Source organism: Echinops telfairi, unplaced genomic scaffold, assembly GCF_000313985.2.
Source record: "Echinops telfairi isolate 266 unplaced genomic scaffold, ASM31398v2 ScPeMD7_7412;HRSCAF=8450, whole genome shotgun sequence".
NCBI lineage: Eukaryota > Metazoa > Chordata > Mammalia > Afrosoricida > Tenrecidae > Echinops > Echinops telfairi.
In genome coordinates, this window is record NW_022111312.1 from 12,191,682 (window position 1) to 12,209,065 (window position 17,384).

The following is a 17,384-nucleotide window of genomic DNA, read 5'->3' on the forward strand; positions in this document are numbered from 1 at the left end:
ATTATCTGTAACTATGTCAAAAACCATTACTCTGCACCTTTAAATGAGTTAAGGAAAAAAAGTATGGAAATTTGAGAACTCTTGGTTCTTCAGGTACTTGCGTTCTCTCCTTAGTTTTGAAAGCCTTCGCCTTACCCTCGAAAGAGAATGGAGGTGATTACGGTGCGTGAGAGGGAGGCCCCGCTCAGTCTAACAAAAGCCTTCAGACCAACTGGCCTTTAAAAGTTTCCTATGGCCCTTCACGCCCTCCTCACAAAGCCAAACCTCCGCCACAGGGTTCTCTCAGCCGACGCCTTGTTGAGCGACCCAACCCACAAAAGCGCTGGGGACAGCGCCCCACGCCACGCCCAGCCCCGCCCAGCACTACGCGGGGCGGAAGAGAATCTTCCCGCCGTCCCCCCCAACCCCCCCGGCAGCGCCGGAGGCCCCGCCCCACTTCCTGCACCCTATTGGCTCAGGTGACCGGCCCCCTGAAGCTCGGATTCGGATTGGCTAACTCGACCGCCGCTCGGCGCGCTTCCCGGGGGCACCCGATGAGCGTGGCCACGCCCCTTACGTACAGACGCTCGGTCGCCGCGGGAGGTGCCTTAGTCGCTATCCAGAAGGAAAGAGGTCGGTGCCGCGAGGAGCTGCTATGGTGCTGAGTTCCCGGGCAGAGGCGACCGAGACGAGGCGGTCGCGGCCATGAAGGTGAGGGGCTGGTGGATCTGGGAAGACCCTCCTCGCCTCTCTTGGCCGGCCCGGGTCTTCCTTCAGCCCCAGTGGCTACCCTGCGGGCCCGGTACCTCAGAGAGGTCCGCGTCGGGGCTCCCCTGGCCGGCTTCTGGGGGCCTGACTGCCCAAGGTGGAGATTCTGGGCTCTCTGACCCTGCCAAGTCCCCTCGGCATCTCCAGTCAGCGGTCCCGGACGGGCAGGGCGAGGGGGGCCGGGCCGCTTCCCGAAGGGCCTGTGGCATAGCCCCTGAAGCTCGCCTGTCTCCGTGCCTTTGCCTCGAGCGAGCCCGCTAGTTTGAGTCCTTGAACGAACTCAAATGTCGGGAACACGGCGGGACTGTCGCAGGATGCGGGACGGAGGGCAGAGGATTGTTACGGGGAGTCGAAAGGCGTGGGGGTGGGTGGGGGCAGGGTAACCTGTTAAGAGATGCCTCGGGGCGAGGGTCCCTCTCTGAAGGCTTTCTCCCTCGACTTTACGCGGTGACCGTGACCTAGAGCGTTAGGAAGCCGCCTGAAGGCGTCGCCAGCGCCACTAGGTGCGCAGCAAGTAATTTGGCAGCCTGAGTTCTCCTAGGTGGGTGTAAGCGTGGGCGCACCGCTGAGTGCGAAGTTTAACAAAAGGGGGGTCGGGGTGGGGGGTGAGCTGCTTTGGCTTGGTTGCTGAGAGTTCCGAAGTTCCCAGCGTAAACCAATCGAGGTTATCGATTTGCTGGCTGAACTCAACCCAAGTAGGGTGAGTCATCAGGTGATGATTCTCTGACACAGCCGACTTCCATCATCTCAGTGAAGAGGCATGCTGGATATGACTGAGGAGTACAGTCAAGTCAACTGCTGGATGGAAACAGAGGGTCAAGGTCGACAGAAGATTGATAGCCAGTGCCAAGTGGCTAGAGAGATTTGTTACCCTTCTAAAACGGACCCTATCCTGTAAATAGTTGGTTGAACATTTACCCTGTGCCAGCCTAGAGGATTGATGAGTGGAGGTTAATTCCAAATAGGATCCTCACCATTTAGGCGTTTGTCATTCAGGACATGAGACCTTATCTTACAAGACAGACTGATGAGTAGGTATCAATAAGAGGCAAAGTCCTCAGGGGGAAAGAAAGGCTCCTAAGGTCTGCAAGAAACAAGGGTGACTTGGGGGAGAGAACTTTTGAATTGTGCCTTGAAGTGTGAAAATAAAAGACTTAGTTTCATTACAAAATATATTATTTCCACTTTGAATACCTACTAAAAGATTTAAAACTAGCTTTATTTGCTCTTTCTGTGTAAGGTTTCCTCCACCACCAAAAAAAAAAAAAGGAATCTTGAGTCTGTATAGAAAGCCCCAAAGAGAGTCACTATCTTTGTTAGTTTTACTTTCGGGTAGGAGAGAATTAGACATGGTTCCATTTTTAATCACGATCTTAAAAAACAAATGTGTTTAAAGGAAAGTGAAAGACACTGCTTTCCAAGTTTCAATTTTAGAAGCAAGGTTCTGTGGCAGTTGGAACTGTGTAACAGATGTGTATTTTCTGAAGCCAAAGGCAAGCCTGAATCAATATCCATTTGTACAAAATGAAAGGAAGATGCTGTTTTTCTTTCATATTTTTGTGATCCTGGCTGTTAAAAATATCATTTAACTTAAGGTTGGTTGATATTGAAATTGTTTTGATGGGTGGGTGTGCTCTTTGGTAGATCCCCAATGTCACAGGAATATTAACAAGTGAACATTCATGTGAGCCTGGCACCTTTCCATGGAATTACAGTGACTTTAAAAGCTAAGCAATTAGATAAGCACAGCTTCATTCAAATCCAGGAGTACCTGATTTTTAGCTATCAGTGGTTCAAATCTACTAGCTGCTCTGAGGGAGAAAGATATGAGTGTCTGCTCCTGTAAAGATTTACACAGCCTTGGAAACCTTAAATAGGAATTGGGCTGTATGGCAGTGGATGTTCTGGAGTTAAGGGAGGAAAAAGTATTTACTTCCTGTCTTTAATTGTTTGACTAGAAACAGGTATTTTGAAGTAGGTTTTACATCTCAAAGACTCAGGAAGTAACCCTGTCTACTTAACATCTAAGATCTAAGAGTAACACTTAATTAACTTTTCATAAAGAATTAAAAAAAAAATCAAAATCCTATGTTCATGTTTTGATTTCCCTCCTGCTTTTCCATATTTACATTGATCTGGCTTAATTGTGCTTAATCACATTAATTCCTGCGAGCTCAAAATGAAATATCAATGAGAAAGTAACCTACTGAACACAATTTCCTTTTTTTGGGCCCTTGAAAGATGGAAGAATTAAGTGTATTGCTTTGTTTCTATATTGAAACAAAAACCTAAACAGAAAAGCAGCATTTATGTTCTACAGAACATTTAATTTTGAAAATCTATCAATCAGTTTGGCCAAATGTCTTATCTAAAAATAGTACATTTTTAAGACCCACATCTGTTTTTGCAAGCTGCTTAATATTCACAATTTAAGATGTAGAGTTTGTGCCTTCTCTAGTATGGTGGCATATTTGTTTATTAAGGAAGAATAATGTTCCCTGGTGTTAGACAAAGGGTTTGGCCCTCCTGTGACTCTTGGTTTCTGGAAATAACCTAAGCAATCAAGATGCCTTTGTTTTCCAAAATAGCCAAACAGTTAGGGGCCACCGTGCTTTCCCCAGATTGGGGACCTAACTTGAGAGAAGAAGGTGGCATTGTGTAGTCAGTCATGCATATTCATTGATTGGATCGCTCATGCATTAAGACCCAATAAGCACTCTTTGGAGTCTGCTGGGTCAGGGGAGGGAGTGGCATGTCCAAGGGACAACACAGGTTCATGATTTTGCCTGATACAACTGTTCACTTACACCCTTTCTGATGATAATAAATGGCTAACTATGGTTAATAAAAGGAGCCATAATGGTGTGATGGGTTACCAGTTGGGCTGCTAACCACAATGTCAACATTTCAAGCTCACCAGCTACTCCTGGGGAGAAAGATGAAGATTTTTGTTCCTATAAAGATTTGTAGTGTTGGAAACCCACAGGGACAGTTCTACTCTGCCCTATAGAGTTGCTGTGACTCAGAATTGATGGCAGTGAGTGTATGATACAGGTAATAAAACCAACCTCGTTGTCAAGTTAATTCTGATTCAGTGACCTTATAGGCAGAGAACTGCCCTTCGGGGTTTTTCAGGCAGAAAGCAGACTACCACATCTTTCTCCCACAGAGTGGTTGGGAAGTTTGAATAGCTGACTTTAGTTGAAAGCAGAGAGCTTAACTACTGAGCCAAGGTCTCTCCTTGGCTCCTTAGGAGGTGGCATTATTCCTGTTGATTACCTAGTTTAATCAAAAGCAATGGACTCATTTGTTTTCTGCTGTATTCAGATGCATCCGTTTCTGCTGCCTTTCTCACCTGTCAGTTCAGCTCTACAGAAACCACTATAGCTTTTCTTAAGTATCACTCAAGTTAGTTAATACCAAAAAGAAAGTTAGTTAGTACAGTTAGACTTGATCAAAGGCATCATACTTTGGTATCATTTAGGAGGCAAACTTTGTAGTAACCTGTTTTTATATACTACTTTGTAGTACATTTTAAATTTAGCACTGGGAAGTATACACACACACACACACACACACACACACACACCTCACCCCACCCCCCATAACCCTTTGAGAGCTCTAGCCCTCCACCAGAAAGAGGGCTGGGCTGCAGCTCTTTGGGAAAAACCAGACACTTCCTCTTGGCTCTTGTTAGAGAAGGAAGTGATGAAGTAGAAGGGCTTTGGTTTTCTGATTAGCAGCCTGAATGTGGTGCGTATGAAATCAGGAGTCTGTTGTTCTAGTGGAAATCTCCATAGTGGGGACTGCCAGGCCATTCACAGCCCCACAGGAGCTTTGGACAGAACTCTGCTCTCTTCCAGAGGGAAGGCATGTCCAAGCCTTTCCCCAAAAGGAAGAGTATGGATGTCCTTTAGCCTGGCAGCTCCCCGAAGTAGAGAAGAGATTATGTGTTGTTGAGTTTCAGGGAAGGAGCTAAGCTTTTGACTTGATGCTTTCTTTGATCTTGTCAGATTCTGTCTGGTCTCACACAGCGAGGGTCTCACACGACTAGGTGGCATACTCTCAAGATTAGACAGCTGCAGAGCTAAGTGTTTTGCTGTTATTAGTTAAGAAAGAAAAAGCAACCTCTTTTAATTTGCATTGTAGAAACCCTGGTGGTGTAATGGTTACATGCAAAGTCAGCAGTTCTAAACCACTAGTCACACACTTCACGGGAGAAAGATGGGACTTTCTACTCCGGTAAAGAGCCTCAAAAACCCAAAGGGTTAAAAAAAAAAGAGGTAATTTGGCAAAAAATTAAATTAAAAAAACAACCAAAAAAAAACCTCACAGGAGCGGTTCTATCCAATCCTATAAAGTTGCTATGAGTCAGCATTGACTGGATTGGCAGTGAATAAGAGTGAGTTAATTTCCATTTGTCTGTGTTCATTAGTGAGGCAAGAACTGGATAGGGTAGCAGAATAGCTCCAGGGGTATCTGGGTCAGTCCAGATGGGGCGGCAAATTCAATTTCTTACCATGGGCCATGCAAGTTTTCATCATGATGGCTGCTTTTTATATCTACCAAGCCAACTTTAGTAGGTGAAGATTGGATCATGGCTGATCTCTTCGGGAGCAGCTTTGACTTGGGAGGTGAGTCAGAAAGGGATTCGGTTATCAGAGAAAGTCTTATATTTGGTAGATACTGAAGGTAGCTGTTGTCCCTGAGTAGAAAAGCTGTCGTCTCTGTGTTTGCTATCCCGTATAGTTAAGATTGTGGGCAAGAAAGGAACTGGAGCTGTCTTTATGCTTATGTTTATGTCTTTATCTGTGTGGTTCTTTCTAACCACATGGATTTATATTGACCCTGTGGAGTTACACTCTCAACGATGGCCCCAAGTAGGCTCTGGATTGTTCATTACGATCCATGCCATAGGGTTGTAGTTCAGAGATAGAGGCTGATTTCACTCACAGAAATGTGGTAATTTTTAAGTAAACAAGGTAAATGGGGACCCTTATATAAGTCATAATATGCCTTTTGGGGGTGAAAGTAAAACAATAACTCAGTGAATTGACTGTAAATTCTAAGGCAAGAGGGTTGTAGTTGGTATGTTAGGAATTAGATTTGCTCAGAAAATCTCCCAAGTGGTCAGGAACTGGAGGGGATACCTAGGAAGTGGGGAGTGACTAAAAAGAAATCTAAAGGCCTGTGAGAGAAAGATGAGGCTTTCTACTCCCATAAATAGAAACCTACTGGGGCAGTTCTACTCTCTCCTATAGGATCATTGTGAGTGGAAATCAACTTGGATGGCAGTAAGAAAGAGAGAGTGACTACTGGAACTTAAGGAAGTTCCTAGGAGATAGAGAAGACAATGATGAGAAGGAAAAGACTACGAACTTGAGTGTCAGACTTTGAAAGGGAGGGTGCCCAAAGAGAAGCATTTGGCTTTTATCCAGTCAGAGATGAAGGGTTCAGAGAAAGTCTAAAGCCCTGAGAATAAATTGGTTGGTCTCCCTACCCAGAGAGCCCAGATCCAACAGACTGGTGCAAAACTCTCTCTTAAATAGTTGCCTAAATGCATTTATTGACTCCATTGTATGAAAACTGGGACCATTATATCAAATAGTTAGAAAATTCAAAAAAATTTTCCCATGCCCTCTTTGCCTTTTGGTAAATGCTGACCATTTGATCTCACATAGCTCACTGTGGAAGGAACAGCTTGCTTGGAGTTGAACCTGTTCCATAGCAGCAGATCACCAGGTCTTCCTGGGAGCCACTGGTGGACTCAAACTACGGAGCTCTTTGCTCACACCAAATGCTTAGCCACTGTGTCACCACGGCTCCTCACAGATCTAGCAAGGCTGAAGCCTAGATTTTTCACACACACACACCCTTTTCTTTGAGCGGATAACAATAATATGAATCTAAGTTGTACCTGATACTGGGTTATAGCAATATATTATTGCTTTGAACAAATACTTTGGAAGGTAGCTTGTGTTTTTGTTTTTCTTGGGATTTATTTTCTTTTTTCAGTAAGAACGATGACCAATATACTTGCAATTTTGGGATAAAACCTACCTGGTCTGTTACTATTTGAAGCCACTATTGAATTTGATCTATTTACATTTGCATCTGGGTTGGATCAGATGGACCTGTGGCTTTTTGTGCCATTCAAATCTGTTTTTAATGTCAAGTTGATGCTAGCTTTTAGGACTATTTTTCTTAGGCAAAATTTTCCCCAGAACAATTGCTACATCTAGGAGGCTACATGTTTTGTTTTTCACTAATGAGAGGACAGAAAAGATAGGAATGTTCTTTTTAGTATTTTCTTTTCTAGAGGAAGCCACCCGTACCCCCCTATAGAAATATGAGCCTGGTGGTACAGTAGTTTATGTGCTTAGCTAACAGTCAAAAAGTGGGAGTTCCATGCAAGACCATACAGCGTTTGATTCCTGAAAATTATAGCCTGGGAGACCCACAGGTGCAGTGCATTTGGTTTTGAGCTTTTAAAGTAACATGCAGAATCTGAAGTATGTTAGACTGCCACTAAAGAGAGCCTGTAAAGAAACCTTTTGCATTGTTAATCACGAGTCAGTGATAATGGTGGCCAAGCTAGATGCTGTGAGAAGAAAAGAGGAACTCCACTCTACATCTGGAGCCAAACACCGTGACCAAATGAGGATCCAGCCAGCCGAGTTACTTCATGGCTAGTTGGAACTGGAGCTGCTGGAACCTCAGTTCCTTGATGAAGGAAAGTGATCCTGATGGCACTTTCTGCAGGGGAACTTACTATTATTTTTTTTAAGCAGAATATTTTTTATTGTTTAAGAGAACGCACTGTGTAAACGAATTCAAAAAACAAAAAACCCACACTCACTGCCATTGAGTCAATGCTGACTCATAGTGACCCACTTTGGTTTTCCTAGACTGTAACTGTCTTTCCCATGGAGCTGCCGGTGGTTTTGAACTGCTAGCCATGAGGATGGTAGCCGAACACATAACCACTACACCACCAGGGCTATGTAAAAGAACAGTTGCCTCAAATTCGTTGTTAGTAAAGGCTCCTTCCCCTTCAGCATATTGCTGTTTTGATATTGCTTTTCACATAAAAGCATCACTGTTTCATTAAAATTACAGGGTGTGCTGCCATGTTATGTTTATATCAGTGACCCTGAGACTGAGGACTAGTTGAACCTTGTACTGTGATTTCTTTTTTTTTTTTTTTTTCCGTACTGTGATTTCTTACTGCTTCACCTTCTCCTTCCCCTAATCTAAACTATTCAAGGGAGGAACTAGAATAGTATCCTGAATCTAGAGCCTTCTCAATAGCCTGTTTTGTTTTTAATTTATATGGGGTTGGGGGTGGTGGGGGTGTTACATTTCAGTTCATCATTTTTATATTCAACAACTTAATAACGTATCAAACCTCTCAATATCTTGCCCTGTACACCAGCCCGTTTTCTCCATCTTTCCCATTGTTCTGACACACCTCTTAACCCAACAACTGCCAGTGAGTTGATTCCTGCTTATAGCAGCCCTTATGAAAGAAGATAGTAGAAATGCTCCTATAAGTTTCCAAGACGATAAATTTTTCCAGTGACAGACAGCCTCATATTCATCCTGGCAGTGCGGCTGATGGGTTCAAATCACTAACCTTGTGGTTATCAGCCCAATGCTTAGCCCACTGTACCACTTGGGTGTCTCCAATGTTTGGACAGAGTCGGCTATCATTTTCACAGATAGCATCTCATCTATATACAGTCTTCCACCATTAGCTACCACATGGCCAAGAGAGATTAGGTGTAGGAATTAGTGCCCCGGGCAAAAACTTCTTGGTTCCAAATCCTATGGCTTTTATTCTTTAAGCATGCCTTGGTCCCCACCGAAATATGTCGTCTCTGATCCATACTTCTCACCAGCTTGGTTAGTGGGTTTGAGTCTGCAGTAAAGAGACAAGCTGCCTCAGATAAGTGCTTAACAGTGGCTTGGGTCACAGAAGACAACCCATTAGTCTGGGTGGGGAATGGAGGCGGGGTGGCAAATAGCCTTCCACACCTGGGGAGGCCATCTTGTTAATGCATCATCCAAAGTCCTGTTCAGTATTTCCATTTTCTTTAATGCCAAATTAATGTGTTCTTTGTAAGGAAGTGAGAGGGAAATGCACACATAAAAGACAAAAAGATTTGAAATCTAGCACTAGTTTGTTGGCATTTTGATGCTTACCTAGCCACAATTCTTATATATAGATGCCATAATTTATTAAACCCAGCTACAATGCAGTAATAAAGAGGTTTCATGGAGTTACGTGATTGTAATTTTGAGGCTTTCTGCTAAATGGTGGCAGGGAGGTCTAGCCCAGCTCACCAGTTAACTGGGTGATAGCCAGAGGATACATGGTTAACTTTGAATTTCAGAGAAAACAAGCAAGTCTTTAGGAAAAGCATGTCTCAAATATTGCCTGGGCAAGCCTTGGGTTCATTTGTGTTTTTCCATGTTCTTTTCTCTGTCTTGGCATTGTATTTTACCCTGTTTACCAAATTGGGGTCCTGCTGTAGTTGAGGCACATGCATGTATCAGAGTGGCAGTATCAGCAAGTCAAGGAGGTTCACACTGGCCCCTACTTGTATTCCTCTGCAGGCAGGTGCCACATCCATGTGGGCTTCGTGCTGCGGGCTGCTGAATGAAGTCATGGGTACCGGTGCAGTCAGGGGCCAGCAAACAGGGTTTGGGGGAGGCACTGGTCCATTCCGATTCACGCCAAACCCTGACTTCTACCCACCGGCAGCCACGGAAGGTCCTAATATCGTTTGCAAAGCTTGTGGACTCTCCTTTTCCGTCTTCAGGAAAAAGGTGAGTAAAGTGAGCAAACATTGCATTCAGAAGCCAAGGCTATTTTGAATAGCTAATGAACCACCCTTTCTTTTTATAAACAAGTGTGAACCCCTGAACTCTTTCCCATCTGGAAAAATACTCTCAGAGACTAATACTGACTGGATAGTGTTCCCTCAGGCATCCTTTCTCCCAAACTCTGGTCTTTTTCTACCATTTGATTCTCTCTGATCCTTATTTATGTTGCTGTTATTCTTGAAAACATGCACTGAAAAACCTACATCAATTCAGTAATTTGTCAATTCAGTAGTTTCTTTGTGTACAATTCAATGACATTGATTAAATTCTTTGAGATGTACAACCATCCTCACCCCCCACCCCCTGCACATAAACTCACTGATCCCTTAAGATTCCTGTATAGCCTTTTGAGTGGCTGCATCCACATGACGATGCTTATACTCTGACAAATGAGATTGGCCTAGTCAGCAGTTTAATTCAGGGATGCTGTAATGTAATTGGGGCCTCCGATTTTAAAAAATCTGCCCCTAACTACATTCTTCACTCTTAGATAAAGCAATGAGTGTAATACAGTATACTGTTTTTAGAGTTAACATAAAATACTCAGGTTAAGAGTTATTGGAGCCAACCATTGAACCAACATTGGAATTGCTAGCTGAGATTTTCCCATTCTCAACGAATGTCTTGGTCTCTTACTTGTGTGCCTTGCATGACTACCTAGCAGTGGCGCTAGGCACACCAAAAGAAAACCCAGTTATTTTCAACAGAAAGTACTTGTTTGTTGGGCCATCTTGCAGGCTTTGAGCCTCAATTCAGTTCTTCTGAAATAGCATGCGGGGACAGTGGCTGGAGCAGGTGTCCTCCCTCGGCATATCGATGAACTGGCTCTGGCTGGGAGTGAGGCCACATATGTGTTGCAGATAGCTGTGTTAGTGGCTCTTTTCTTCCTCCTTGGTAAATGGTTCACATGGGAAATGCGCTGCTGTTTGGCTTGCTGCTCAGTCAGTGTGGTTCAAGTCAGCCCTCTTCTGCTAATTACATGTTTGTAGCAATGGGCGGAAAGGTTTTAATTCATTAACACAAGTGTGTGTTTTTCTTCAAGTGCCGTATTTGAATTCTCTGAACCCAAACTGTTTCTGTGGCAGCAACTATTTTACCATTCTTGACTTTTGGACCCTGAAAGCGCCTGTGGAGATAGTCTAGGGCCATGGCGAGTGGGCTGGGGGCACAGTGTCTTCAGAAGATGGAAGATGATATTTTCATAGAAGAAAACTAGTGCTCTCATAAACGCTTCTGTGTCTCCAGCATGTATGTTGTGACTGCAAAAGGGATTTCTGCTCCGTGTGTTCAGTCTCACAAGAAAACCTCCGCCGGTGTTCCACTTGTCACTTACTCCAAGAGACGGCTTTTCAGCGCCCGCAGTTGATGCGACTGAAGGTGAAAGACCTGCGGCAGTATCTCCTCCTCAGAAACATCCCGATCGATACTTGTCGTGAGAAGGAAGATTTGGTAGACCTGGTCCTGTGCCATCACGGACTTGGTTCAGAGGAGAACATGGACACAAGCAGTCTGAGTTCTTCAAGGTCCCAGACCTCCAGCATCTTTGCACATTCATTTTTTTCAAACTACACAGCCCCCTCTGCTACCATATCTTCATTTCCAGGAGAGTTTATGGACCGAGACCGGACCTCAGGACCTGACACACTGGCACAGGTATGAGGGTGAGTTTGTGCTGTGGGCCCAGTGTACAACTCTGCCACACATGGTGCCATGATTGAAGCATGAGTGCTTCTCCCCTGTTCCCATGTTGCTGGCTGTGTACTTGCAGGCTCCAAAAATGGCTAACCAAAATCCTTGGGCATTAGTGGCATTAGTTACTTTCATTCCCAGTCTTACATAAGTAGGATAGCATTTGCCGCCCCCCCCCAGCTCCTGTTTATTGGGCTCTTAATATAACACTTTGGTTAAGACAAACTACTGAAAAAATTAAGTAAAAAGTAGAGTGTAATCATGGGTAAGAAGTTTGTACAGGTAGCAGTCACCATGGAAACAATCAGTAGTGCAAGTTGCCTTACTACAGCAGAATTGTCCTAATTTAGTTTATGGGAACAAATCATCAGGATTCGTGGAAATGCAGATAACTTACTCATTCCTGAGAAATGCTAGTGCAGAGTATGGATGGTCCCAGTGAGGCCTTGGGCATTCCTGCTGAAAGGTACGCAAGGACTTGCAATTATATTGGTTTGTATAGGGCAGTGGTTCTTAACCTTCCTAATGCCGCAACCCTTTAATAAAGTTTCTCATGGTATAGTGACCGCCAACCATAAAATTATTTTCATTGCTACTTCATCATAACTGTAATTTTGCTAGTTATGAATCGTGTTGCAAATATCTAATATGCAGGATGTATTTTCATTGTTACAAATGTAACATAATTAAAGCCCAGTGATTATAATTACATATTAGTTTGTGTTTTCCGATGGTGTCAGGCAACCCCTGTGAAAGAGTTGTTAGACACCTCCCCCATCCCACCCCCAAGGGGTTGCAACCCACAGGTTGAGAACTGGTATACTGGTTCCAAAGGACTGAATGACATTCACACAGTTCTCCCACATTTCCTTTCCTGGAGGGAAAAAAAAAACCCAGATCAGATGCCACTGAGTCAGTACCCACTCCTGGTCTGACTCCCATGTGCAAGGGTTTATTAAGAGCAGAGGGAATCTTGCGTAGTGGCCCTCTACAAGACCATATCTCTGGTAAGATAGGGCAGTTTTGTTTCCCCAAATGAGTTTCACCTTCTATCCTGAAGACCCGTTTGGGAGGTGGCACAAGAGTTATAATTGTGACTCAGGCTGCATATTTGCCCCTGGGGACTGACTTAGACACTGTAAAGGGCTGCTGCCAAGGACAGACGAGAAAGGTTTGATAACCCGAGTTTAAAGAATTTCTCTTGTCCTGAAATTGATGGTTGGAGAATGTTTAAAAAGTTAAGCTAGCATCCAGCCCCAGTGAAGAAGTCTAGAAGTTGTTCTTGGGAATTAGAATAGCTCCATATAGCAGGCTTGAGGTCTTTTAAACCTGGTGCCCTGCACACTGACTGATGTCAGTGGGAGCTTTCATGTCTGTGTACCTAAGTGGCTCCAGTCAGCGGCATGTCCTCCGGTAAATGAGACAGTGCTATATCAGTAGGAGACATGCTTCGGAATTCCATGCTGCAAGTTTCCTCAGGGAGTTAATATTGTTTAGATTCTTCACATTCATAGACATAGGACTTTGGCTTTTTTTGATCACTTGGAAAGAAGTTCTTTATGAAAACACTGAGGTTCCAACCTGGGAGAGGGGCAGTTAGCATTCTGTATCCACAGAAGGTGCCAGGTCATCTTTGGGGAGAACTTGTGGAGAAACCTTCTCCAGTGGTAAATATGGGTTGACATCTGTTCCAAAATTCCTCGTCCTAATCAGAAAACTCTTGTGTGTAGGTAGAAAGTGATCTAGCTTCAGCAGTTACCGAAGATGATGATGACGATGACGACGACGATGACAAAGACGATGAAGATAACTTAGAGGATCAGGTGAGGCTACCTATAAAATCTGATTTCCTTGACCTGGAGGGTGCCAGGGGACATTCAGCTATATTAGCCCAGGCTCCAAGTTCTGGTTTGAATTCAAAACTCTGGTAAAACTTCAGGGATTCTAAAAAGGAAGTCAAGGAAGTATGTCTGAGGCCACAACAGACTGGGGTGATGAGGGGAGAAGACCCTTAACTCTGCCTTGGGAAGTCTGGGCACGCAGGAATAGAGATAACAGAAACCACCTGTCATTTCAGACCCCAGGGCTCTCCAGGAAGCGAGCAAGAGCGTCCCTGTCTGATCTGTCCAGCCTTGAAGATATCGAAGGGATGAGTGTCCGCCAGCTGAAGGAGATTCTGGCACGGAATTTTGTCAACTATTCTGGCTGTTGTGAAAAATGGGAGCTGGTAGAGAAAGTAAACAGATTATACAAAGAGAATGAAGAAAACCAAAAGTCACGTAGGTTGCTTTTTCTCATTTACCCCCATAGCAGACTTCCTAGGCTGTCCAGAGCTGGATTTGGAGACCACCGATTGCAAATGAGTCAGAGACTGAGTCCAGGCAGGTAGTTCTCACCAGGGTTATTTGTTAGAGCCCTACTGCAATGCCTTGTCTCTTGAAACACACTCGCGTCCTCAACCTCTCTGGCAGGCCAGTGCTTTGGTTATTTCAGTGGTAGCCTTTAAAAAGCCCTATAGGTAGTGGGGTGCAGGGACCCCTAGAGCCACAAAGCTGAGTTAAGTCGTTTTTAGCATCAGTCATCTGAGGAGTAGGTTTGTGTGTTACTTAAGAAAAGCTGAGGTCAACAACTTCTATAGTATTCATTGCTGAAACTCTCCCTCAGTTGCTGACAGGGCCAAATCACAGAGCATTTATGGTTTATGGGGGGGAAAAATCATTCAGTGATATTCAAACAAATTTTAACTAGTCCTCTTATCATTAACTGTTAGTACATGAGTAGCATTGTCTTTTTCCTTTCCAATAAAAGCTGGTTGTAATACAGCACTTATCGATAGAGGCTTACCCCCAGAATATGCACAAAGTATCTTAGCACTGCTACTTTTAAAATGATGCCACGCTGATACATAAATCTTAACCCTCAGAACTTTTAGAGTGGGGCAAAGACATAGTATGCTGGCCCAGATGGACAGGTTATTTAAGAAACACAAATGCAGCTAAGCACATTGCAGGGTGGTAATGCTGGCTGGGCTATCCCCCTTCCTGGCCAGGTGACACGTGTCATTTCACAAATGCCTTGCACTGCTTCATTGCATGCTGGCTGGACCCGCGTGCTTGGGTGGGGTATACATTTTGTTCTGAGCACAGCTATAATCTTTATTTGTATGACTTGGGCTCCAAGGTACTCTTGCTCAGATTTACCCAGAGGGCCCCACCTCCCCATCCTGACAGGCTGTGGGCTGTTCTGTTTTATGCTTCTAAATTGTAGCAAGTTAAAAAGGAGCCTTCCCAGGAAAGGGAATCAAGGACCAGGCCTCTGGGCTTCATCTCAAGAGCCATCTATGCCCTCTCATTGGCCCTGTCCTAGGAACTCCTCCATACCCAGAGGGGAGCCAAGATCCTAGAAGACAAAGCCAGTCTTCCCCCGTCTCTGGGAACTAGAGACCTGCAGTCCACTTGTTCTAACCAGATTCATGATTCTCAGTGGTCTTTGGTCCCTAGAAAAGGCAGCCTCAGTATAAATAACACTTTTGCCAATTCAGACGGAAGTTAACTCTGTGAATCATTCATCCCACCTTACTCAGAGCCAAGGCAATTGCCCCCATTCCAGCCACCCGCCTTTAATCCTCCCTAAATCCCGAGTGTGGAAATTAAGTGCTTCCTCCTGAGGAGGCTTAGGGGTAGAGTGTCTCATGGACCTCTCAGTAGTGTTCTGAGTCCACATTCCATGTGTGGCTAGCCATTGCTCTCATCCTTTTTTCTTAAGAGCCTTAGACAAACCATGCTCATTTTTGTAAGACGTAGAGCCTTATCAGAAACCTTTGCTTACAGAAAGATGAAATAGCCAGCATTTCCCCTTTCTCTTGGGCACAAACCCCGAGGTTTCAGCATTAATATCATTGCCCTTTCTAGGCAAGGGGACTGAGAGCCAAGAAGTTGGGCGCCTGGGTCCTTTAGGACCAGTTATTGTTAAGGGGAAAAGTTAGTCTTGGAAACTCACAGGGGCAGTTCTGCCCTGTCCTATAGAATAAAGTTGGCATCGACTTGATGGCATTGAGGTTGAGTTTGTCACTAGCATGGGCAGGCTCAGCCCCAGGTCTCTGTTGTCTTCCAGATGGCGAGCGGGTGCAACTGCAGGACGAGGAGGACAGCCTGTGCCGCATCTGCATGGACGCCGTCATCGACTGCGTTCTGCTTGAGTGCGGGCACATGGTCACCTGTACCAAGTGTGGCAAGCGCATGAATGAGTGCCCCATCTGTCGGCAGTACGTAGTACGCGCCGTGCACGTGTTCAAGTCCTGAGGCCCAGGAGGGTACCCAGATACTCCCGTACACAAGAAAGGACTGAAGGCCTACTGTTCAGAAGCTGAAGCAAGTTTAGACGTTATTTCTACTAGTTTGTACGGACGAGGTTTCTCATAAGTTGTGGAGATGCATTGGTCCACGGCCTAAGCCCATCTGTTGGTGAACAAGCTGAGTTGCCTGGGGTCTGTAGCGTGGAGGATAGGCCATCTCCAACCTGTCAGTATCAGCTCCTGCCCTCTAGAGGGTGCCCCTCTTATTTCCTGTTACATCCTGTTTATAACTTAAATGACTCAGACGCTTGAATCTTCAGTTTCCAGAGTGGCCTCCGTTGTGTGTGATGAGCAGCGGTCCCTGTGAATGTCCACCTCACTGCTCGTGTATATTGTAAATGCTAATACATGATGAATGTAAGTTTCCATTGTTGCTATTCCTGCATTTAATCATAATTGGGTACAAATGACATTCTATAGACAACTGCCAGGGACTTAGAGTGAACAGGTCAATTTCTGTTCAGGTTCAGCTTTTGTAGCAAGGGCTGCATCTAGCTTTCATTAGATAAGAGTGTGTGTGTGTGTGTGTGTGTGTGTGTGTGTGTGTGTGCGCTCTCGCGCGCGCGCGCAATTCTTTACCATTTACACAGTTTTGTATAGTGAGTGTATTTTCAGTGCTACCCGCTAATTAATTTCAGTTTAGGAATAAAATTTGACTTTGAAAGACTTGTGCGTTTGTGGACACTTGGTCAGTTGCTGATTCCCTCGGATCTGACAGTAGAAGCCTGTGCCCTGGGCTCCTATGCTGTCACCTTCAGGTGCTCCAGGGGGCTCTTTTTGAGCTACCGAATCTATAAGGAAAGCTGTGGAGCCACCTCCCTCTGTGCCCCCAGCTATATTTCTCTCTCAGCAGTTCTCGAAACTGGATTACCTCACTTTAAAGGTAGGGAAAAGTGGCCGCATCAGTCAGAATTTCAACCTAACCTCAGCCCTCATACCCCCACCCCCACCCCCACCAAAAAAAAGCACATAGCAAACGAGAATCTTGAGACACTGGCTTATATGAGACCAGCCAATGGATGTGGCCCCATCAGTGGTCAGTATACTCTGAAATATGGCTGAACTGCTCAGCCGAGATCAGGGTTTTATCTGCTGACTGCAGTGGGTCCACCCACATACCTTCCCCTGGGTGCTCAGGGACCTACCACAGACCAGCAGGTCTGCCCTAAAGGCTCAAGTACTGTGAACTGAAGGCTTGCCACCCCCATCCCCAGCATGTGTGCTCACAGAGCTCAGGGCTGTAAGCAGCCTGAGGCCATGGCTTTTCAACCACAGCCAGATGGCCGCTTAGCTTGTCTGTACCTTCTCTGAGACAAAAACTGAAATGCAATGCTCCCCATAACAGCTAATTTGGTGGTAGAAAGTCTTTAAATTTAGGCCAGCAAGTGAAAGTAAATACACTTAAATAGAAGCTAAGCAGCAGGTGCTAGTTTGTCCAAAAATAAGTCAGAAACGTCAGCCCTATTGGTACAGGTTTCAGCTGGCAAGCACTGTGAAATGTGTCCTCTTGGATTTACATCCAGTCTCAGTTGCATGTTGTCACCGAAGTCACCAAGGCTCTCCATGGGGCACGTCTTGAGTGGCGTCATAAAGTAACATTTTAGTGGCCCAAGTAACTTGTTTGCAGAGGCAGCCACACCTCCTGGGTTTGCATGCTAGCTGCGACCAGGCACATGGATTAGAAAAGCTCAGGGTCCCTGAGGGA

General features: G+C 45.0%; 1 protein-coding gene across 2 annotated transcripts; it reads left to right on the plus strand.

Moving 5' to 3' along the window:
• Window positions 1-599: 599 nt before the first annotated feature.
• On the plus strand, window positions 600-16,345 carry RNF34 (ring finger protein 34). Of its 2 annotated transcripts, XM_004709589.4 has the most exons (6): window positions 606-690; window positions 9,367-9,579; window positions 10,882-11,289; window positions 13,056-13,148; window positions 13,403-13,604; window positions 15,439-16,345. In XM_004709589.4, exons 1-6 carry the CDS (start codon window positions 685-687, stop codon window positions 15,624-15,626), a joined length of 1,110 nt encoding a protein of 369 aa, XP_004709646.2. In that variant the 5' UTR covers window positions 606-684; the 3' UTR covers window positions 15,627-16,345. The 2 variants fall into 2 exon arrangements, with proteins under 2 accessions (XP_045152825.1, XP_004709646.2); XM_045296890.1 differs by lacking the exon at window positions 9,367-9,579 and having other exon boundaries at window positions 600-690.
• The last annotated feature ends 1,039 nt before the right edge of the window (window positions 16,346-17,384 follow it).

Bases quoted from the DNA above. Each gene is read 5' to 3' on its own strand.
- RNF34 (XM_004709589.4), top strand. The intron at 9,580-10,881 runs GTGAGTAAAGTG...CTGTGTCTCCAG, and splicing joins TTTCCGTCTTCAGGAAAAAG to CATGTATGTTGTGACTGCAA. The intron at 11,290-13,055 runs GTATGAGGGTGA...TCTTGTGTGTAG, and splicing joins GACCTGACACACTGGCACAG to GTAGAAAGTGATCTAGCTTC.